The sequence below is a fragment of the Drosophila melanogaster genome, chromosome X (assembly GCF_000001215.4).
Source record: "Drosophila melanogaster chromosome X".
Taxonomy (NCBI): Eukaryota; Metazoa; Arthropoda; class Insecta; order Diptera; family Drosophilidae; genus Drosophila; species Drosophila melanogaster.
Genome location: NC_004354.4, coordinates 5,047,478 through 5,070,946, shown reverse-complemented (window position 1 = coordinate 5,070,946; position 23,469 = coordinate 5,047,478). Strand labels below are relative to the sequence as shown.

At 40.5% G+C, this 23,469-nt stretch overlaps 1 protein-coding gene and 1 long non-coding RNA gene across 6 annotated transcripts in view; one reads left to right on the top strand and one right to left on the bottom strand.

Moving 5' to 3' along the window:
- Positions 1 to 17: 17 nt before the first annotated feature.
- On the bottom strand, positions 18 to 22,674 carry ovo (the record flags this gene model as incomplete). Of its 5 annotated transcripts, NM_080338.5 has the most annotated exons (5): positions 18 to 2,052; positions 2,149 to 2,811; positions 3,166 to 4,874; positions 5,034 to 6,494; positions 6,637 to 6,714. In NM_080338.5, 4 exons carry the CDS (start codon positions 5,401 to 5,403, stop codon positions 1,867 to 1,869), a joined length of 2,928 nt encoding a protein of 975 aa, NP_525077.2. In that variant the 3' UTR covers positions 18 to 1,866. The 5 variants fall into 5 exon arrangements, with proteins under 5 accessions (NP_525077.2, NP_001162673.1, NP_726972.1 ...); NM_001169202.2 differs by lacking the exon at positions 6,637 to 6,714 and adding an exon at positions 21,405 to 22,674 and having other exon boundaries at positions 3,700 to 6,494; NM_167027.4 differs by lacking the exon at positions 6,637 to 6,714 and adding an exon at positions 7,079 to 7,103 and having other exon boundaries at positions 3,700 to 6,494.
- lncRNA:CR44833 (long non-coding RNA:CR44833) overlaps positions 7,079 to 23,469 on the top strand; it is a 107,223-nt gene continuing 90,832 nt past the window's right edge. The window contains exon 1 of the long non-coding RNA NR_123794.1: positions 7,079 to 7,298. This is a non-coding gene — a long non-coding RNA (long non-coding RNA:CR44833). The remainder of the gene's footprint in view (positions 7,299 to 23,469) is intronic.

Sequence of the window (23,469 nt, the reverse complement as noted above, 5' to 3'; positions counted from 1 at the left end):
ACTCGAAGTTTATGTTTGATTTTTGTCATATGTATTATTTATTAATTAATTCGCTTCTCATAATCTTTATATATAGTATACGTAATGGATAGATTAAAAAAAAAAAACTGTATCATTTTATAAACTAAGCTTTTTTGCCTTCCGTTCAATTTTCGTTATATATTTAATATATTTGTAATAATTTGTAATTCCTCGTTCATTTCCGCACAAAATTCGATAAATATGATAATGAAAAAAAATTTGGAATTTTTCATGGAAGTCTCAGATTTTCATTGATCAAATTTTCTGCTGCCATCCGTTTTCAAGTTCAAGATATTGCCTAAACTAACTAACTTAATTTAAGTACATATATTAAGGTGTGCGTTGTGTGTGTGTGTGTGTGTTTTTGTGTGCAGAACTGATATTTATATATGTGTGTAGTTATGTGTGTGAGTGAAAGTTTTCTAGTTAAGAACTAAGTTAGTTGAGGGAGGATATGGAAACAAGGACTCGTTCATTGCCAAGCTTCGATTTGCTCCCTCGTTCATTCGACGTCTCCTCCATTTTCCACGGGGGCTGCACAGCGGGCGGTGGGCGTGGCGCCACAATGGACAGCCCCCGCATAAACCTTAAAGTACGATGCTTAAATTAGATTTGTCATGTCATTTCATCCTTATTTTCCATTTAACCAACACCAAGCGATTGCACAAAAAACCCGTTGTTGCTTACAACAAATTAAAAGAAAAAAAAAAGCGCTATGCTAAAACAGAAATAATAATGCAGTTTAATGTTACGAATTGGAAATCGTAGTTTCCCTGCAATCGTAAACAAATTCAAACTCAAATTCGAATCCAAATTCAAAGTTCATTACACCTAGGTCTTAGAAATTATACCATCAGATACATAATGTTATTTATGTTATGTTTATGTTTATGTTGTGTTTAGTATTTTGTTTGTTCATTAAAGATCAGTACAATTGGTGGTATTGCCTAAAAGCTAAGATTATTGCAAACTATATATTCAGTAGATCATATTCTCGCGATTCGATTTTCCAAAACACGTTGGATTTTTTGTTGGGCTTTGACTTCATTTATGAACAGCTTTAGTTTATTTTAAGGATCCTAGCCTAGTTTATTCGAATGATTTGCCTCTTTGCAATGTGGTTTTGTGATTAAGTAATAAATATATTAATGCGTATGGTTGGTGGTGTGTATGTATATAACATATGTTATCCGAACCGCGCTCATTGCTCTACGCGTTCTGTTTTTTTTTTTCTTTTTTTTCGAAGTTTTTGTTTTTTGATTTGTGTTCTGTTTTGTTGAAGACAAATAAATGCCAACGTTTGCAGCTTGTTCGGTTGGTAGCTCTTAACATCTTAAAGCTAAATATTTAATATATATTTTCTTCTAATATATGTATACGCGATCATTCATAATTTGTGTGAGTGTTGCTCAAAGCATTTTCAAACATTTCTTACGTCCTAACGATACCTTTCTTTTTGACTAACAACGAGTTTTTTTTTTCGAAAGATCCATACTTGAAATAAACGAAAATTCAAGATTAACAATAAAGAAAAGGGAACTCGAGTTTTCTCAAGTGAGAGAGATTTGCACAGCAAAGTGAAGTGGGGTAGCATGATACAGTGGGTACTAATTCAGCTAGTAACTAGTAACTAATTTTCTTAGGACTACGCAAAAATATACATAATAAGCATAATCTCCAATAATTCCGTATCCTCCGCAAAAGGAGGGGGGGGCAGTTTTCAAAAAACTTCAAAGTCACAATGTTGGTTTGCTTAAGTGATTCGAGTGATTCGAGTGATTCGAGTTATTCGAATGATTCGAATCGATCGAATGGTTCCTATTCTATATAACTAAAATCCATCAACTAATTGTGGACTGGCATGGGCAGCTGGCCGAGCAGATTGTTGGCGAACTGCGAGTTGGTGAACTTAAAGTGCCGCTTGTCGTAGAACTTAAGCAGCGCCGGCGAGAACGGATGGTTGTTCTTCAGGTGCAGATAGTGGACCTCCGGCTCGCAGGTGGTGTGTCCGCACTCCTCGCACACGTACATCTGTGAAAAAAAAAAAGGGAAGGGAACGCCGATTACAGATAGAACCATACATCTCCCATTTGGCAGTACTCCTGGGAATGTGAAAAGCATGCTCACCTTGGCTCTGCGCTCCTTGTAGGCATACTGGTGCTGAACGCTATGCACCTTCTGGCAGTGCGACTCGAGGGAACAGCGCTGCGTGAAGCTCTTCTCGCAGAGATTGCACTTGTACGGCCGGACGCCCGTGTGGGTGCGCGTGTGGCGCTTGAGGTCGAAGGTGTCGTTGAATCCCTTGCCGCAGAACGTGCACAGATACCGCTTGATGTCCGAGTGACACTTCATGTGCCGATTGAGCAGGCGCTGCAGCGAGAATGTCTTCATGCAGACGCGGCAGACGAACTTATTGTTGCCCGACGACGAATCCTCATTGGCTCCGCCGGATGAGCCCATGCAAAGGGCTTCGGCGGATCCATGACTGCTGGCATTGCTGCTTGCACTGCTGTTACTGTGGTGCTGATGGTGCTGCTGCTGCTGTTGCTGCTGCAGGGATTGCTGCTGTTGCACCGACTGCTGTTGCACCGATTGTTGCATATTTTGCTGCTGCGGCGAGCCCTGCTGCTGTTGGTGCTGCGAGTGGTGGCCATGCTTGCTGAGATCATCAATGCAATCGATGTTGCGAATTCGGTGATGGCCACCGTGGGCATTCTCCACGGCCAGCGGGTTCTTAATGCCATGGCCGCCGTTCACAAACTCAAGCTGCAGATCCGGCGGCAAGCCCAACTGTTGAAAAATGCATAGAACGAACGTTCATTAATTATGATTACACACAATGGGTTAAACATATTGAAGGAGTTAACAAATCTAAGACAATCACAGACAAGCACAAACTACAGACAACTATAGATAGAAGACACATAAGCGGGTTAGTTCCTAGAAAGAATCGTCGGTAAACTCCAAGCTCCAAGCTCCAAGCTTCTTTAATCCAGTAAATTAACACTAAAACTTTTCAATGGACTGGAACCTAATGTTTCGTGGTAAGCGCCATCGATAACCGCAGTCCATTGAAACGCAAATGATAGCTAATCTCTTGGAGGCCCACAGCTGTCCAGTTTCCGACTCATCTTCCGCACTTACGCGCCGCTGCAAGACTTTGCTCTCATTCAAAACGGAAACGGTGGGCGATGGCGCCAGCAAACCGGCTGCAGTGGCCGCTGCCGCCGTAGCCAAAGATCGCAAAGTGGTGCGGTGCACCGTCTTGGTGGCCGGCACTTCTGGCGACGATTTCAGCGTGGATATCAGCGTAATCATTGTGGAGCCATAGGCTACAGCCTTGGCGCGTCCACGCAGCTTTCTGCCGGATGACAATGGTGCCGGCGCTGCTGCCAGAACCTGAGTTCCCTCTGTTGCTGATGTTGTTGTTGCAGCTGCTGCTGCTGCTGCTGCTGCCGCCGCTGCTGCTGTTGTCTCTGCTTCCAAAGTCAACTCCTCGGCGGTGATCTCGGTCATTTCTGGCTTGAGCTCGCTAAAGAGCTCTGGCTTGACCGTCACGTCCATGGACACCATCTCGACGAATTCCGTGTACCTAGTGGTCTTCATCAATGTGATTTGTTGTCCCTGCTTTTGCTGCTGTGATTGCGTATTTAGTGGCTGACCAATTGGATTACTTACGCTTTGGATGAGTGGCTTTGTGTCCAACAAAGCAGCTGCAGCTGCCGCAGCAGCGTTTGCATCTAGGAGCGGACTGTTGCTGCTGCCACCGCTACTGTTGCTGCTATTGGTGCCGCCGGAGCTGCTGCTGCTGCTCATCGGACGCTGCAGATGAGCGGCTGCGGCTGCCGCAGCAGCAGCAGCAGCGGCCGCCGCCGCTGCAGCCGCAGTTGGCGAGGGAAGCGACATGTTGCTGTTGTCATGACCATGGCCATGATGGTGCGAATGATGCGACTGTGGCTGTGGCTGCTGTTGTTGCTGGTGGTGGAAGTGATGATGTTGCTGCTGTTGCTGCTGTTGATGATGCTGCTGCTGCTGCTGCTGTTGCTGCTGTGCATAGATGTTGTGCTGCTGGTAGGCAGCGGCATGTTGCTGCTGCTGCTGCTGCTGGTGGTGCGACTGCTGCTGCTGCTGGCTGAGCAATTGCTGCTGCTGTTGCGACATGATGGCAGCTTGCTGCTGATAGCCGCCGTGCTGCGGCTGCTGTTGCATCATCAGGCCACGCGTGGCATGCTGATACGAGGGCGGTGGTTGCTGCTGGACATGTTGCTGCTGCACGCCATGCTGCTGTTGCACATTGTGCTGCTGTTGCTGCTGCACACTATGCTGCTGCTGCTGTTGCTGCTGCACACCATGCTGTTGATGGTGCTGCTGCTGCTGATTGCTGCCGCCCCGGACTATATTGTGGGTCAGCTGCGTCAACAGATTCTCGTGCAGGACATCCAGCTGGGTTGTATTGGTATTGTGCTGCTCCACCGGCGTCACTGAATCCGGCGTTAGCGAGGGCGTGGACACCAGCTCGAAATCCTGCCGCGGACTGGTGGACTCCTCGTCGTCCACGCAGCTCCTTTGCAGGAATGAACTCAAGTCCACGGCATCGGACAGCTGCTCCAGTAAATGATCGGTCTGCGAACTCAGCATCAGAGTGGCTGTGAACTGAAGCGGATCGACGGCTCCATTGGGACACTGACCCGAACTGGCCAGGTCCGACATTATAGCATCCTCATAGGCGCTGGCATTGAACTGACCGGAGCTGCCCATCGTTGCCTGGATAATGTTCTGCGCAAAGGTGCCAATATCGATCTTGGCCTCGTCGTACTCAATGTCCGGTTCATCCTTGAGTATTATGCCGTAGGCTGAGGGATTACCGCCGTAAAAGGGATGACCCATCATAGATGTTTGACCACCATTGTTGTTGTTGTTGTTGTTGTGTTGATGATGATGATGATGATTATGGAATTTGGAATTGGATTCGTTATAGTTAGAAACACTGGCGAAGTTCAATAGATTATTACCGTCGAGACTATTGTTTGGACCACCAACACCACCACAGTTGATGTACCCATTGCCGCCGCCACCACCACCACCACCACCACTATTTGCCGATGGGCCACCTCCTGGCCCCGATGCTCCACCACCTCCGTTTCCGGTGCAGCCTCCTCCACCGGAACCTGCCGACATGATGTACGCAGCCGCTGCTGCGTTTTGCAGAAAATTCGCTGGATTTGCGTTGAAATGCGAATGATTAGCGCCGGGACTTTGGCCCGTATTGTTGCTGGCCGTGCTCTGTTGGCCGCTCTTGAGGCTCTCATAAAACGGAGGCAATGCTCCCGTTGGCGGTGAATTGGGTCCGTAGTTCCCTCGGCCGTCGCGACCACCGCCCATACCACCACCGCCACCGGCACCAGATCCAGGTGAACCAGCGCCGCTGCCGGCGTTCTGATTGCCACTGGACGAGCCGCTGCCGCTGTTTTGGCTGCCAAAACCGGACGATTGAAAGCCCTGCCCGGCGGCACCGCTGGAACTGCTGCTATTCCGTCCGTGTCCGGCTGCCGCAGCCAAAATACCGGGCAAGGATCGCACCAAGCGCGGATTAAGCCTTTGGGACTGGGCGAGCAGAACTCGTGCGGCCAAAATGGTGCTGCGTCGTCTTGCCTCGCGCACCTGCCGCGCTCGTTCCAGGCGCCTGGCGTTCAGCTCCTCATCGGAGTCATAAGAGGGGCTCCTTCGCTTCGGCACGTGATAATCGATGGGCTCCTGCTGCTCGGGTCCTAGCTGATCCAAGGGGGGCAATAGGAAGCCAGCCCGGCTGGTGGGCAATTGGGATTGCGGCGCCCGTTGGATCACCGAGCAGCGGACAGCGGGCGCGGGATCTCGCGGAGGCGGCGGACTTGGTCGTTGATCCGCCGGTGGCGGTGTGCTGCGCAAGCGCAGGGACAATGGTTTGATCACCGGCAATGGTGGCTTCTCGTCCACAATTAGCTTGCAGCCCCCATCAGAGTCCGAATCGGATTCGGAGTCACTGTGGATATGCGGTGAAGCTGGCGAGGATTTGGCGATGGTTAGGGATAAGTCCTTGGGCTCTTGGGGATACTCCTTGCGTTGGGCCTGGGTTAAGACCACGCCGGTATTATAGAATCGTGGGCGTGGCGCCTCTACGCCGACATCCACCTCGTCGTCCTCCTCCTCTTCGCGCTCCACCCGCTCCTCCTTTTCTACCTGTTCTGTCCTCTCATCGGACTTCTCTCTCTCCCGCTCTGCGGGCTTCTCTTTTTCCTGGTCTTCTTGCTCCTCCTCGTCCTCTGCTCGCTGATTTTTTGGTATGCTAATTGGGGAATTTTCAATTGTACAGTCTTTAGTGGCTAAAACGGAGGTGGCGGCTCTGCTATTATTAACCAAATTGTTAACAATATTATTTTGTGCAGTGGTGGCAGTGTTTGGTGTCAAACGCTGCAGCAACTCGGCGGCAAAGTTTTCTGCAAGAAAGGAGAAGAAAATTAAATTAGCATCAGGTGCACAAAGTTACTTTAAATACGAATTAATCATATGTATAAAAACCCTGTGGAACCTAATAGAACTTTCGAGTGCACACACAATAAAAAAGCAACGGAAAATCACCGAAAATGAGAGAAGCAAAGAAGTGCGATTCTCAGAAATTTGTCTGTCCGTTCGCTCGGACGATTGCTATGTAACTGTAAAAAGGAACGGACTTTCGATCACACTCCCTTTCTTCCTTACATTCTTCAATTCCATGGGTGTGTGTCATTCTAATTCTAACTGTAGTCGTGGGTGCAGAGTTGCCAACGACGAATCAACAAGTGATGAAATTATCTCAAAAGAGTACACTAAAATATACTATCTGAGTATGATGTGAATAAAAGTTATTAACTTGAAATTAAAAATTAAAACAGGGCTATGCATATTAACAGTTACATTTAAAATGTGCTGAACCATTAAGTTAAAACTATTTATTAAAATCTGTTAAATTCAATTTTAACGGCTTTATTTTTCTGCTGTTTTCAAACCAAAGCTGAAAGCGCCCTCTCTCGGATATTCTTACGAAGATCATTTTTGTTGACGTTCATTTGCTGAGCGAACGGATTTGTTAAACGTTAAATTAAGTGGCCTTTTTTTAATCAATTGCGATTCGCCAATTGCAAGTGCAAGTGCAAAGACAAAACGGGCAAAGACAAGGTTAGCCGCTGAAAAAGCCGTCTTGGCTTTAAAACAAAACAAGTGCAGCGAAAAAGGCAAGCAAGAAAACCAACAACACTGTTACTGTAAGTTGTTACTTCGATCAAGATCAAGGCTTTTTGTCGATGTGAGTGAGTAGTGTGTGTGTGTGTGTGTGTGTGTGTATATGTATGTTTTTGCTTTGTGGCGTGGGTGTGCGTGTTTTTCTTGGCCCTTTGCGAGTGTGTAATTGCATTTGTATATTTGTATGTGCATGCATGTGTTGTTTGTGCAATTACAGGAGTGTGTGCAATTACAAATGCCGATCACGCATTCGCCATCTCGCTCTGTTGGTCATGGCCAACTGTTGCAGTCGACGTCGCATAAATTCTAACTGTCTTATTGCGCACACACATGCACAAACTCAAAACATTTGCACATATGCGAATTTAAAAAATATTTTGTACAAACATACATCTGTCTAAAAATTAGATAAAATCTTTGAACACTTAATTTTCAATATATTAGCACTGGCTATAACGTATCTAGATTTCTAAAACTATTGAAAATATGTATGTTGAATATTGTTATTATTATTATTGTTAAATGCGAATTGTATGTCACTGTTAATTCGAAAATAATTGATCGTTTGCCTTGCCGATTTAACGCATTTTACCCCACCCCTAGCAAATGCCTAGCATGCCATTTTTGTCTTTAATGGGTTAACCAGGCGGGCCACGCCCACCTGGCCACATTCTACACGCCCACACTGGCAATCTACATGGCTTCTACATGTAACAAGTTTAAATAGTTTGTAGTGTGCGTGCGTTTGCATTGGCCATAGTTGTAATTTATTTTATTGTGCTAAGGTCAAGGCGAATTGTAAAATGTTTGTAATTACACCAGCACACACATAAAACATGTTTGAGCTTGAGTTTTTCAAGTTGAAAATGAAATGCGAATAAGGCGGCATTTGTTTTGGTTTGTTTTTTTGTTTTTAGCATTTTTGTGTGTTGCTGCGATGAGGAAATGAATTTCAATTGAAGTTGTATTGTATAATAAAAAAAGCAAAAAAAAAGCACAAACATTGACCTCGAGCGAACAGCAATTAAAACAAAGTGAGAAAATAAAAAAAAAGGAAAATCACTAAAACAATTAGAATTTTTCTAGTGAAAAAGAGAGGGCAATAATTGCCGATTAAATCGAGTCCGTATCTGATCATCTCGCTCTCGCCAACAATCGAGAGTTCAATGGACGTTTGTCTTATCCTTTACCGTAAATCGATTTGCATACTGGCGCCATCTCTTTCGCACCCGCTGATGCGATGATGAGTGCTTGAACTTTTCAATTTAAATTTATGCCCCACTGAAATCGGAGGCTTCCACCGATTTCGTCTAGCGCCAAATGCGTCGTAAAAACACGCAACAAAAATGACAAAAGTAAAGAAATAAAAACGGAGAAAAGGGTATAAAACAAATACGCAATACGTAGAAAAAGTACGAATTCAAAAAAAAAAAAACTACTTGTGCACTGGAAAAAAGTAAAAACGCAAAAAAAAAATGAAAATTTTGGCTACAACAAATAGAATAGTACACACTATCTATTGAACTTAAAATCTTAAACAAAAAATATTTTAAATTGAACTACATAGGGTATTCTTGCTGTGTACTATACTATGTATGTGTGTGTCAATTGTGCATGACAATGCCGACAAAGCAAAGCATTTCGAGTCGAACCGTTGAAGTTGTCGTCTAGAATTCGTAAGATATTTTCTTCTCTTATTTTTTCGCGCCCCCTGCGTACATATGGATTTTTGATTTTTTTTTTTTTACGGTTTTGCCGCCTGCTAATTGGGTAGATGAACCCCCAGGCTTTCAGTATTCAGCGGGAATTTCCAGGTGATTTAAATGAAGTAATGCCTCTCAGTGGGTGGGGTCTTATCAATGTGCATATGTATGTATATATTTAGTTCCTAGTTGTGTTTCATATAATTAAATACACGTATTTATATTCGGTATTTGAGGAAGTATTTTAATTTTCATGCGGGTGACACCTGATCGCAGAGAACCTGTACTTTCCTTATAAAGTTGTAACCCTTTAAGCCGTGGGCGACCAACCAACTTGTTGATTCAAAGACTACGCAGCAAGTCAGAAGATATTCACTTAGAAAATATATATATTTTATTTATTTTTATATTTTATATAGATATTTACAATGTTATGTTTATTTTACAGACAGATAGGGATTATGCGAGAGAAGTAGAGATGGCGAGGTTCGTCAAATTCCAAACGCATTCTGAGCGCTTATCGCATATTGAATTCCTGGCATGCACGACAATTCGATGACGGCACACACAAACACCCACTCCCACCTGCCTCCCCTCCCCGCCCCTTGAGCCCATCGCTCTTCTTGTTTCATATATATTTTCTGTTTATCTGTTTTTTTTTTTCTGTCGTGCGGTTCTGTGTGTCTAATTGCAAATGCCAAACACGTTGACAGAGGCGGTAACGTTTTCCAAGCAGCTCTGCCCATATGCATGTGTATATAAAGCTGACTATATAACATGCATACATATCTACGTATATAGCAGACTAAACAATGAACAGATCCAGACCCAAACTATTGAAATCATCATGTTTTTCATAATCATACCGTTGATGATCATGCTGCAGCATACATACATATATACATATATTGACCCCAATATTAATAACATGCACCAGGTGCTGTTCTCTTGATTAGCTATTGTTTAAGCATTTAGCTGTGATCAGATTTGCCAGATAATTGCTATTGGTTGTAGCGCAAAAAAAAAAGAAGAGTTAACACAACCGGCAAATCTACGATAAAAACTTAATTAATTGTGTCTTCGCTTGCAGATTGCAGTAGTGAATGAAAAAATTGCCTTTTGGGCTATTATTGCCTTAATGATATTGTCTTAAATCGTTTGAGCGAGTCTGGGTTTAAAGATGTTTTGAGTATGGCTCGGCTAATTGAGTATTACGAAGTACAAAGCAATGGAGCAATGTCAGCCCTCCGTTGACCCATGAACTTTTAGCCAATCTTCGGCTGGTGACACACTTTAAATACACCCATTGATCCAACCCAGCAGCCACCCATTGAAACTTTTGCTTTCGCAAAACTAAAAAAAAAAAAAAAATATATACCGAAACGATTGCAAATGCCGAACGGAATTTAATAGAGCATGAAACTGAGCAGAGAACGTTGACAAATGCGACTAAAAAATGGTTGGCTAAAAAAATGAGATGGAAATAAATGCGAGAGTTGGTTGAAGTGTCATCGATTAGCCGACAGACAGCTAATCAATTCCCTGGTTAACTGACAAGTGCGTGTTTTCTTCAGTTCTGCTCCTTTTCAAATGGCCAGCACAAAAAAAAAAAGCATATTAAGGGAAAAGAATAGAATAGCAGATGCAGAACCCTTGTCAAGAAAAGGGTGAAAAAATAAAGATGAACGGCAGGAAGGAGCTTCCTGTGATCCTGCCAAATTGATGAATGCATCCGTTTGAAGGAAGAGGAAGTTCGAGCTTCTAACAGGTGCTTTTTTTCGGCTCAGAACCGTCCTTTCGCTGGGATCCTTATCCTTTTTTTTTTCTTTTTTTTTTTTTTGGTTTCATTCGCTGACCAAATGACCTAATGTCCGCGCGCTTCCCTTACAAATTATGTAGTGTAGTGTAAAAGCCTAAACAGCGAACCCTTCTGTCATTTCTTCCCTTTCGATACCGGCAGCATTTAGCAATTCTAATGCTAAAAGGAGCCAAGTGTTGTGCCAACCCATTTGCAACACGATCCGATCGGATATATAATTTTTTTTTTTTGTTTTTTTCGGCTACTCTCTTTACTTTTTGTCTGTATCGAGATCAAGATCGCAGGCCCTCGGGACAGTCTATAAATTTATGGGCTCCTTTTCTCGCTCCCCAAATGAATTTGTCTCTAACGCCCAATTTGGCTGCTTTCGGTTTATTTTTGTTTTTTGTTCATTTTGGGGTTTGCTTTTTTTCGCGATTTTGTTGTTTTTCACCATTCGGTTTCTTCCGCTTCAGCTGCTGTTGATAGTTCGATTTCTAAGGGCCTCCAAGGTCTTTATTAGGCTCTTCCGTCTCGGGTTACCCACTCATTTCATCCGCTGGCCGCAAAACTTAAAATGCATTAAGTGCCATGCAATTAAGTTTTATCGATCCTCGAAAATCTGCCCATCGCGATTGCCGCTTTTTGTTGTTAAATGTGTACATATATGTACATATGTGTATTTATAAACATGCCCTGTTGTCCGTCCGCTTCACATATGTATTAAGTATATGAATTATAAATTGCCGACGCGTTAACAAAATAATTTCGTTTAACATAATTACATTTTTGTTGGGTTGGGGAGTTCTTGTTTATTTTTTTCTTTAGATTGTTTTTTTTTTTTTATTGATGCTTTTAGCAAAATGATTACCTTGACTTATTTATGAAGTTTGTTGCCTAAGTCTTTTGTTCTAAGGAAGTATCATAAAAAGTCCTGTGAATTGGGTTATTGGTTGGATTTTGTACTTTTTCCCCACCATTTCAAACATATAAATGTTTCTGCTGTTGCTGCTGCTTCGTTTTCAAGGTCGAAACTGCAACGAATTATGGCCGACACTAAATGTTGGTTAAGCATTTAATGTTTTTGTGTGTGAGATATCGCTGTTCGTCATCATCAGCGTTGCCAACCACTCAGGGCCTTCGACTTGAAGCGTCTTAAATTGCAAACCACATGGATATGGTCCGAGTGCTCGTTGTGTGTGAGCTGAAACATTTGTACACCTAACGAAAATATGCTAAAGAATGCTCTTTGTGTGGATGCATTTTCACAGATAGATTGCCATTTGAAATAGTATGCAAGTTATGTTATATTTTCAAGTACACATCATTTGTAAAATATTTTCAGTTAGAACATTGTAAGCTATTTATTTTTTTTTCCAGTGCAGCATACACAGTTACAAACAAGTTGTGCCAACATGTGCTTCGTTTTGTGCAGCTGCTAATTACAGTTGCTTTTATTTATTCGCTGCCAGTTTGCGATTGTTGTTGCTGTTGTCGCTGTTCTAATGCAGCTTTTATGTGCTTTTCAATTTGTTGTTGGCTGTTTTTGGTATTAATGTCAATGCTAACCTTGCTCTCTTTCATTTGACTCGTTTACATTGCAATTTGTGCTGTTATGTCGCCGCTTAGACTTGAACTAAATGTGGCATTGACAAGTGCCAAATTAGCTGCACACGCAGATGGCCAAAAGTTGTTTATCCTGGCCAGAAGGCAAAACACCACTTGTCGCAATCAATCACACCCCTAACTTTATAATGTAGGGATATTTATATGGCATTTCGATGTCAGTTTCGAAAGCAACCCTATCTCCACCCCACTTGACCACAACTTTCAACCCAACTTTGCAAACAAATCGGGGACGCACTAAACAAAAGTGCAACAAACTGCTTAACAATAATGCTGACAAAAAAAAGCTGCAATAAAGTAAAACAGAAAAATGTTTGTTTGCACACGACTAGCTAGGCTCCATTGTTTTTGTTGCTCGTGCATTTGAATGGGGCAAAGTTTTAACGCAATTGCGTTAAATGATTTGTAAGCCGGTGCGGCAAGAAAGAAAAAAATACAAAAATGAAAAAAAAGTAGATGAGGCTGCACCCTGTTGTTTTTGTTGTCACTGTGAAATGTTAATGAGCCAGGCACGAACTGTGAACGGAAAATCGCTTTTCAGTTCTATATGTACATATATATATCTATATATATATATCTATGGATACATGTTCGTGTAGACTAGGTTTTTTTCGAGAGGAACAGTGAAGAAACTAGACAGGTGCGGTTTAAAAAATTGCGCCAAAAAAAAAAAAGCGAAACCTTTGGCCGCAAAAATTTAGACAAACCCTTTTGGCTATAAGAAAGCAATGGGAAATCTATTTACTTTTTATGATCCTTTGCATTCCATGATGCGAAAACTATTTGCTTACCTATCGATATGCATAAATAGTGGAGCATAAGTCATATGGCGCTGGCTATATTGGCTGTAACAATTAGCACATGCATATGGACAGCCTTCGATGCTGTTTCGGTCCCCCCCCCCCCCCACCAGTTAGTCAGTCCATTTAGTACGTCAGTCAGTCAGTTGAACAGTTGTTCAATTCGCCCTGACTGCAATTGTATGGGTTTTAGTTGCTATTTAGCATGCTTCTTTGTGCAACTGACACACAGACAAATGAGACACAAAATTTAGGTCAACGCATATAATGTATTCATTCTAAAAACGCTTCTCAATTGGCAAGTGCTCGTGTGAGTTTTGTCTACATCAATATTTATATTTGTATTGGTCAGTTTCACAGCAGCGAAGCAGCAACAACTGTTGCAAAAAAAAAAAAAAAAAAAAAAACAATAAAAAGCAGCAAACATTTGGTTGACAAACTCATTTGCACCGTTTCAATAAAAGCCTGCGAAAAACGTAACGGATATTCATCAAATACGAAGTTAAGTAGAATCGTCGCATACTTGGCGAATCAGTTAAGTAACTAGTTCTTTCGGCGGTTTCCTTTAGCCTTCGAAACAGGTGGCTTTAATTAATTGCCAGGCACTTGTTAATGAGACAAGTGATGAACCTTTTAAGAAACTAGTTTCGAGCTCTCACCACACCTGCATGGCATACACATTTAGATTATTTAGGCGCTGTGTTTTTGGGAAAAACTTTATGCCCGACCTCATTGCTTGCATTTAACAATTTATCCTTCATTCTCTGACTGCATCGAATAATTAATATTTGCATTTTCCCAATATACCTATGTATGTATGTATAATTCCATCATTGGCTGCAACCACATCTGGTTGACCTTGGCTTCCGTTATATAGGTCCCCGATTACAACATGGTATCATCAACTGTCAACGGCAACGAGCACGTTGAAATATATTTTTTTTTTAGCAAAGGCAACTAAACAAAAGCTTGAACAGAAACAACAAAAATCAATAATGATGATGAGCACCGACAACTTGCTTAACTCTTGCTCTCAATATTGATTGCTAAATGCGAACGGAGAGTGAAAAGCCAAGAGAAGCGCTCTGGCTTGTTTTAACTGTAAACATATAACAAAAACTTTTTTTCCAGGAGTTGGGTGACCCACATTTGCATACAGAAACAAAAAAAAAAAAAACAAAATCGAGAAAAAAAACGAAACCGAAACACGTTAAGGAGGAAAACAATAATGCGAGATTATGTTAAGCAAACACCCACTTACAACACTTCTTTGCATCTTCTCCCCCATTTTTCATTTCATTTTTTTTTTTTTTTGGTTTGGTCTTTTTCGGATTTTGTTACAAATATGAAATTATGCGTATAAATTTTATTTGGGTCTGAGAAATGAAATGAGCCAAAACCGCAGCGAAAAAAAGTATAAAGTGCTTGTTGTTGCTGTAAATGCCGCTCTGTTCATTATGACGTAACTGCTGCTGTGATTACGGACCCGGTGTTAATACAGTTAAAGCGGCCTAACCTTGAAAACCGGTAGATTTTTTTCTTTTTTCGTTTTTTTTTTCTTTTTTTTTTTTACTCAATTTCATGTGTGCCCCACTGTTGTGTGTGTGTGTGTGTGCATATCATTTATTACTTGACTTTTAGTTTCTTGTTGTTGCTTGCTGTCCGATTATTATTATTATTATTACTATTGGTATTATTCGATTTGTGTTTGTTGGTAATTTTCACTTGCAGTTCGACACCAAACAAAAGACTTAGGCAACGAACTTGATATTGATATTGAAATATTTGACATTTGTCAACAAACACACGATTTGTGTGTGTGTGTGTGTTTGTGTGTGTGAAGTGACGACAACTATTTAAATATGATTTTGTGGTCATAAAAAGTGAAAATAACCGAAATGCTTAGTTTTGATGAGGCTGCAAATAAAGTCATAGTTTCAAGTGGTCAATTGTATATATTTAGAAAATCGTAATATGAAATAAAATTCATTCATGGACAAGTCACCTTCCTATATACACACATGCATCATCAATTTGTCATAGTTATATCTATGTATAAACAACAGGTACAATTTAATTCGTATTATTACTACCCACTCGAGACCGATAGTGTGGGTGCGATAAAGATGCATTCGCATATGGCATCTCGACAAAAAGTTGCATACAAAACAAACATCTGCATACAAACAGACATGCAGGCATGCATGATACGCACACACACACACACACATATGTAGAGATATACATATATACAGATACATAACTCTTTTCAGGTCAGGGTTGACTTGTGACTGACTAAATGAATGAATGAATGACTGCATGAAACTGCATTTAGCTGCGATTGTCTCTCTTTTCCTCGCACGACTAACTAAAGCATTGACAACTCGTACTATATAGTCGAGACCCCCTTTCGATATCTGCCCCCTGATCCGCGATACACCATATGCGTTAAGCACATTGCATTGGAGGCTGAGGCTGAGGCTGCACCTCTGAACTGGTTTGTTTTTTTTTCCCCCAGCTTTCGGCTTGACAAACGCAGCCATTGACAAACTGATCAAGCTCACAGTCAGTTGCGCATATATCTGCACCTATACTATATAATGCGGACGTACATATGTACATATATAGATCTTCCTTTTTTTTTTTTTTTTTTGCCAGATATGTGAAATTTCATCGGCGTTTCGATTTTTGTTGTCTTTCAAAAGAAATTTCATCAGAGACCAAAAAACGAATAAGCACAAAACCTTTGTCTCATTCGAAAATTGTGCAATTTGCGCAGCTCATCTGCCGCAAGCCGAAAGTATCACAAAATAGCCCCCATTATTCAATTATGTTTAAGACCTATGGATTTGTGAAATTTCTCGGCCATTCCGTTTCGTTTTTAACCCGGAGAGATTTGCATAAATTGTAAATTTTTGTGTGTCGATTTTAATGGCTGCAAAGTGTGGTCACCGTATTTTGCATTTTCGGGGAAAGGAAGGAAAATTATTTCAGGCGATTAACGATTAAATACATGCAATAAAATTGTATTTACTGATTGATTTCTTCTTCTTAGTTTAAAACGGCATATTCCCCTTTCAAACATATTAACACATTTTTTTTTTGTAAATAATTCCTAACTCATGTTACATTGAGGTATTACCTTAATGCGGAAACTAATTTGCGTACAATCGTTAAATGAATAAATCCTTTTTTTTTTGCCGTTCGATCAACAAATTCAAAGCATTTCAAGTGCATTAGTCTTTAGAGCGTTAACTATTTAAGTTTGATTCAATTGAAAGCTATTTTCGATTAATTCGCACACTTGAAAACGGTTCGCCATTGGAATAATGTCTACACCTATCAGATTACACCACCACCCACTCACCTCATCGTTTATTATTTTTTTTGCACATGTTTATTTTCGGATAGAAACAAATAAAAACCGTTTCGCTGCCTCTCGCGCCTTTTGTGGTTTTTGGCCAGGCCAAAAACGTGTTTTTTTTTCCGCCGATCTTCTGCCAACAAAAGCGCAAATATATTTCACAAAAAAACAGTTAACTTTTTGTTTTTGCTGTTGTTAACATCAAACGAGAATGAAAACGAGTTCTATATCAATTGTGGCCTGCGCCTGTGCTTTTGCTGCTTTGATTACAAATGTTATAAAAACGTGTTTGAAACAATAAAGTGAAAATTAAAAATACACAAAAATATATCAAACGAAACAAGTTTCCCCGTTTTCGCTCGCATAAAAGTTGATAATAATAATTTGGCAAAAATTATAAGAAATATGCAGCAGAAATTCGATTTACAAGTTATTGACACTTGTGCGATTGCAAAGGAAAAAAAAAGGTGAGAAACAATCAGAAATTCACAAAAAAGCGGTGGCGAGAATTGCGAATATATATTGTGCAATTTATTTGTTTTGACTGCGCTTCACTTGCCAACAGTTGAGCCGATTTATTTATGGAAAGTGTACAGAGCCAAAGCATAGCTGCTATTAAAAATAAGTTGTATAATTTTGAAAATATTCAAATTCAGTCTGCTTACATTTTAGCTTATATTTGAAGCACATGCAATATTCATACACATGTACATGTGTGTCTGTATTTCGAAATGAATTTTTGTAATTGTTTAACTTTTTTTTTTCAAAATATTCCTTTTGTTTATTTGTTTTTTTTTTTCCATATTTCTTCCCTCTTCTTCTCGTCGACTGCTTCTATTGATCTTATCATTGCGTATCCATATCAAAAGGTAATTCAATTAGAAGTAGTTGCAGCCCACGGAAAAATAATGCATTTTCATGCCAGAAGAACAAAGGGAGATGGGTGTATGGTGTAGAGGGAGACGGGGACAATGACAAAGAAAATACACGCACCATCATTATCATCATCATTGCGCTGATCATTGCTCATGATCACGAATATATGTATATATATATATATATTTATAGCTGCCTTTCGTTCTTTCTTCGTTCTTTTGTTCCTCTTCAACATTGCTCCTTCTTTTTCGTCTTGTTCTTCTTCAACTGCATACCAAAAAAAGGCAAAAGAAAAACACCCAGCTAAGGCGGACAAAAAAAAAACTCGCTTCCTTTTTTTTCAAATGTATATTCTACGTTCTTTTTGCTCTCTTCTTCTTCTTATTCTGCTGCTGCTGCTTCTTCTTCTCGGTTGGCAGCACTTGAGACCTGTTTTTTTTTGTCAGTCTCTCTCTCTCTCTCTCTCTCTTTCATACTGTGTTCCTCTCTGCCGTTTCCTTTGTGCTGGGTATTCTTGTTTGTTGATTCACTGCACAAATAAATCTCGGCTTTGAATGTTATCGAGGTGTGCAGGATTCTCTGGTTTGCCCTTTTTCGCTTTTCTCTTTCTTTCCGATTGTCAAATATCGTTTTTGGTTGGGAGATTAAAAAAAACAAACCCTTGGCACAGGTAGTTCGTTTCACTTCCATACGCACACACCTACATATACATAGTGTGCATTGTTTTATCAGTCCTTCGGCAGGTAAAACTAATGCCAAAAATATATGTACGTATACCAAGGGAAGAGGAAGAAAAAAGACGAGGCGAAAAGAACTCATATTAAATGCCTATTGGAGAAATCAAGTTTGCCGCCTGAGTCTTTCGATTCAAAATTAAAAATTACTAAGGTTGCGAACTTGAGCTACCTTCCAAGGTATGCAATTTGAAAAGTATGTTTACTCAAATAAATTTGTGTGTTAATTGTTTTGCCATTATCATTTAGTTGTTATCATTTTAAATGTAGCTAAACTGGGTTTTTTTCTTCTTAAGCAGAGCATTTGATATTCTTATATGGTTTTTGATAATGAAAAGGGTTACCCATATGAGGCTTGATTAATCAATGCAGAAAAGGCTCTCATCAGTTGATATTCATTCCATTTACATATGCGCAATCAAGTGTAGATGCCCATCTAGATTTCAATTAGTTGAAGATCGGAGAGCGAATCGTCTGGGGGATCAAGCGCTTAATTGAATAAACAATAGAATTGATTTGATTTCCGAAGAAAATCTCAGCACTGGCACTATGAAGTAATGGGTTTTGGGTTTTGTTTTCTGTTACTACTGCCCCCTTGTCTTTCTCTTTTTGCATTTACCTTACCATTTACCTCATTTACCACTTGACTTTTGCTTTTGACTCGTCGTCGTCTGTGTTTATTTTTTTTTTTTTTTGGTTTTGTTTGAGATGGTGAGTGTTGTTTGGAGAGGGTTCGCTGAACTTGTCTCTGGAGAAGGGTCGCGAGGTCTTTAAGGGAACCTTTCGCTAACTTCCGCTCGAGGATTGCAACATCTGCGTGTAAGCTCTGTGTGTGCAATTGAACTTGCAGTTCTAACAGCTGCAGAATTTGCATTGATCGCTCTCCTTTATTTTTGGAAATTTCCTTATCGCCGATCGGTCGATCAATGAATTTCCTTTCGGTTATTTATTAACTTTTACTAGTGGCCCGAGAGAAATTCGCGGCATAAAGATCGCTGACTGAAGATAGAGGAAAATGTAACAGGAAGTTATGCTCATAACTTCCAGCTGTGGCGGGCGAAGAAACTAGGAGGAATTCTTGTCCATATATGCATGAAGTTCAGTTCGGTTCGTTTTGGTTCGGTTTGGTTCGCTTTTCTCGAGCATCTTGGTTCGCATTTTGCTTTTTCTCCTGTAGCAATGTTCATCCTCCAAGGCCCTTTAGCATTTCACAAGCTCTGTTCTTTTGCCTTTCCTGCCTCTTCTGGTGAGTTTCTTCTCCCCAGTCTTCAATTCGACTGGTTCTACAAGTTTTATTATGGCCAGTTGCCTTGACTTTGCTTAGGCCAAATGGCAGACGACGTACCTACAATGCACCCCACCCAACGTCCTCATCCCCAAACCACCTTCTCCTGCTCCACCTCCTCAACTGAACTTGGCTCTCATGATCGTCATGATGATCTTCTTAGTCATTGTGTGTAGTTGGAACTTTAGCTCAAGTCTAGGCTGCAAAACCAAACAAAATGAAGTTCTTTTTCTGCTCCGCACTCTTTTCTTTTTCTTTTTCCGTTTCTTTTTGCTTTGGCTTTGGTTCTTCATCTTCTGGCAAAACTTGTACTTTTGCGTGGTTGAGAGGAGATTTTTTCTTGTATCTGGCTTTTAGTACCTTGTACTTTGGTAGTTATATAATTTTTTTTTTTTCGTTCGTTCTAGCTTCGCTCTAGTGTGTGAGTGTGCGCTCAAGTGTGTGAAGTTCTTGGCCATGGGCACAGCCCACTAAAGCCAAGAAAAACACGAACAGCGAGCGGTAATTGAACAAAAAAAAAAAAAAGTGAACAAGCAGTGTGACCAGAGGGTTCTTTGAAATCAGAGCAGCATGAGAACACATGTTTAGAGTGCAAGACCTAAATAATATTAAATCCTGCATAGATTGATCAAAGTTGGAACTTAAAACTTCAAAGTGTTAGTTATGAAGTTATGCGAATCCGATGAGCTCACCAACTTCTGTGTAATTCTATCCAATTTAAAAATTTTTTCTTTGAGAATATAACGTTGCGAAACGATTTCCCTTCAAATAACTTCCATTACAATATCCGCAGAACTCATAAAAATTATACAGCGGAAGCGTTCATAATACATTTTTAAGTGGATGGGCGATAGAGATGATGAAGGGAACTTGGTTGGCTTGGCGATAAACCGGGAGGAACCGAGAACGTAACATGTTATTTAATTTAATAAATGTTGTATATAGCACTCAACTACGCGCTCCGTGAAAATAATATATATAAGCTATAACCATGAAATATAATGCCTGCGTAAGGGGCAAAATTATGAGGCTGCGTGTGAGAGAAGCTACTCTTGAAGTGAAGTCGAGCCATAATGGTTGCATAAAAATATAGATATAATTAAGGCCAGACAAAGGGCAGTTAAAAAATGCTTAGAAACAAAAGACTTTAGCGAAAAAAAACGCCAAAAGAACGCTGAACGAAATTCACTTTCAAATAAAATCGAAAAGAACTTAATTAATAAAACTCGCCCCGAAAACGAAGAAAGTTCTTCTCGCCTAATCATTTATGAAAATTTTAAACCTTTAACCTAAGACCACCGCCTAAATCGAAATGACTTAATAAGCATGCTGGGCGATTATATAACAGAAACAGACAGAAAATAAAAAGAAAACTGAAAACAGAAAACAGAGATCAGAACAGAGACATGAGAACTCTGCTTGGCTTTTTTGGCAAAATAAAAAAAAAAAATAAATAAAACGAAATAATACGCTTACGAAATTCAATGAAAGTGATTGATGTCGAAGTAAACCCATAGCTCCGTTTTGGAGAATGGAAGATAGACAGGGCAGATATAGATACAAAGATACAAAGATACACTGGGGACGAGTTCGTTATGGTGTGGGCGAAAAGCAATAACAAAAGCTGCCCAAAAGTGAAGCTTGAAATTTGAAAAGATTTCCAGGCAATAGATATGGCGCATTGTATTGCCAGCCGATTTGCCATCGGCCAAAAAAAAAAAAAAAAACTGACTGACAGATTTGTAGCAATTATTTATCCAAGTAAATTAAAATTCTTTGCGTTGTTCTTTGATATTTTGTGCTTCGAGTATTCCAAACAAGTAACAGAACGCATTTATGTGACAACGGTTTGGCAAACGGAAATTTAATCGCTCCTAAAGGTGTATTTATGTATAAGGCAGCGAAAAGATTTTTAGACTCTGTTTTAGAAAAGTTCAACTTACCATTTTGAACTTGGCCAGTGGCGCATTCGACTTCCAATTCCGCAGGATTTTGTATTTGATTGGGATTTGCATTTGCATTTGGATTCGGGCTCTGATTTTGATTGAGATGATCGAGACTGTGGCGCGATTGTCCGAAGTAGTGACGACGATGGTGGAATCGTTTGCGCGTGAGGCTCAGTGGCTGTTGATCTGAATCGGGCACCTGTCCGAGCACCTGTTGCCCCTGACCTTGCGGTTCCGGTGGTGGTTGGGATGTGGGCGTTGGCGAGGGGCCGCTACCACTCCCACTTGGACTGAGGGGCGGCACCAAGCGCTCATCATCCTGATTCTTGTGCTGCAGCAAGTTTTGCGATTCAAGCAAGCGCTGTTGCTGCTGATGCAGGCGATTTTTGATCAGGAAAATCTTCGGCATGATGGATTATCGGTTGATTTGCGATGAACGATAAGCGATTTAACGAAACGCGACGGCGACACGCGACGAATTCAAGGAGGCGACGAATTTCTTCGTATTTTCAGGTGGACGAGGGACAGTTACAGTGGGTCCGAAATAAACAAAACACTAATCCAATTGTGTGTGTATGTTTGTTCGCCGCTCGTCCACTGTGTTGAAAAAAAAAAAATTGCTTGATTTCAGTTTTGATTTGGTCATGAGCCGAGCTCAAGTTAACTTCTGTTTTGCCCTCTTCATGTCTTTTGAAAGTTCTTCGGCTTTGCAAGTCAAAGTCAAGTCAATTATAATTGAGGGATTGTTTTGGGGTGTCCTTTCGTGATTTTGTTCTTTGGTTCGAGAATTTTGCTTTGTTTTGTCAAAACACTTCGAAAAAATGTACTTGAAAAATATTGCCTTTTCGGCAGTGTCGAGTCTTGGTTCTTTTTTTGAAAAATCAATTTTTTTTTAAGTTTTCGGTGACTTGTCGAAAAAAGTGTTGATTTTTCCCCCAAGTTTTCAAAAAAAAAAAATATTCGGTTATGAGAAATTTTTGTTTTTCCCAATTTATTTTTTGGGTTTTCAAACACTTGTTGGGTTCTTGATTTATTTGTGTTATTCAGCGCACTTGTAAAAAATATTACTCAAAAAAAATTTTGTTTCTGTTTTGTATGGATGTAATTCAATATATTACTATATTGATTGATGCACAACACAGTGTTTTCGTTTTTATAAATTGTATTGTTTTATGTGAGTTTAATGGTTTGCTTTGGTCTTTGGGATTCGCCCAGGTGAGTTAAGCGAAAACACGTGCATTCACAACGCCGGCTCGCAACTTACTGTATTCGAGGTAGTCAGTTAGGCCAAACCAAAGTCAACCGATCGATCTCGCCGCTACAACAAACTCAGTTAGACGGCGAATTTAAAACACCGTAAATCGAGAGAGAGAGAAAGAGCGAAACTTCCCTTTCGTATGAGTCAGAAAATAACGAGATATTCGCCGTTGCTCAGGTGAGAAAAACAGCGGCGAAACGGCGAACCAAGCGCACCTGTGTGAGAGAGAGTGAGAGTGTTTTGTGTGCGTTGCCTCATTTCGCTCACATAACGTTTCTCATGCAGTTTCGCGCTCTCTCTCTGTCTCTCTGACGCGCCCTCTCTTTCCCTCCTCAGAGTCAAGGTAGTGATGATAATGATGATCACGCTCATGATCAAGAATCTTCGCCTTGGCCATTTGCCGGCTGAGATCGTTTTTACCCGATACCGCGAGCTGTACTTGTGGTACTTAGAATTTGGTTGGATTGGCAAATTAATAGAAAATTTAGAAAAATTTCAATATAAATATTTATGTTCCGGTCATTTTTTGTTAATTTTGTACTGTACTTTCGAACTAAGGACTTTGTATTTACAGCACATCTTAAAATAATTGAATTAAAGCTAAATTTAAATAGATATTTTTCTTAAATGTTCTTAAGCCTATCAATAGATATCAATTATTAAAACGATTTGTTTAAATGAAATAGTTTGCAAATAATGTTTTTAAATATCCTCCTAATTATAATTAAATATTCTGGCTAGTTTGTTTCCTAAGTCATTTGATTTTCGATAAAAAGAACCCCAAAAAAGGAGGCATGATTGTGG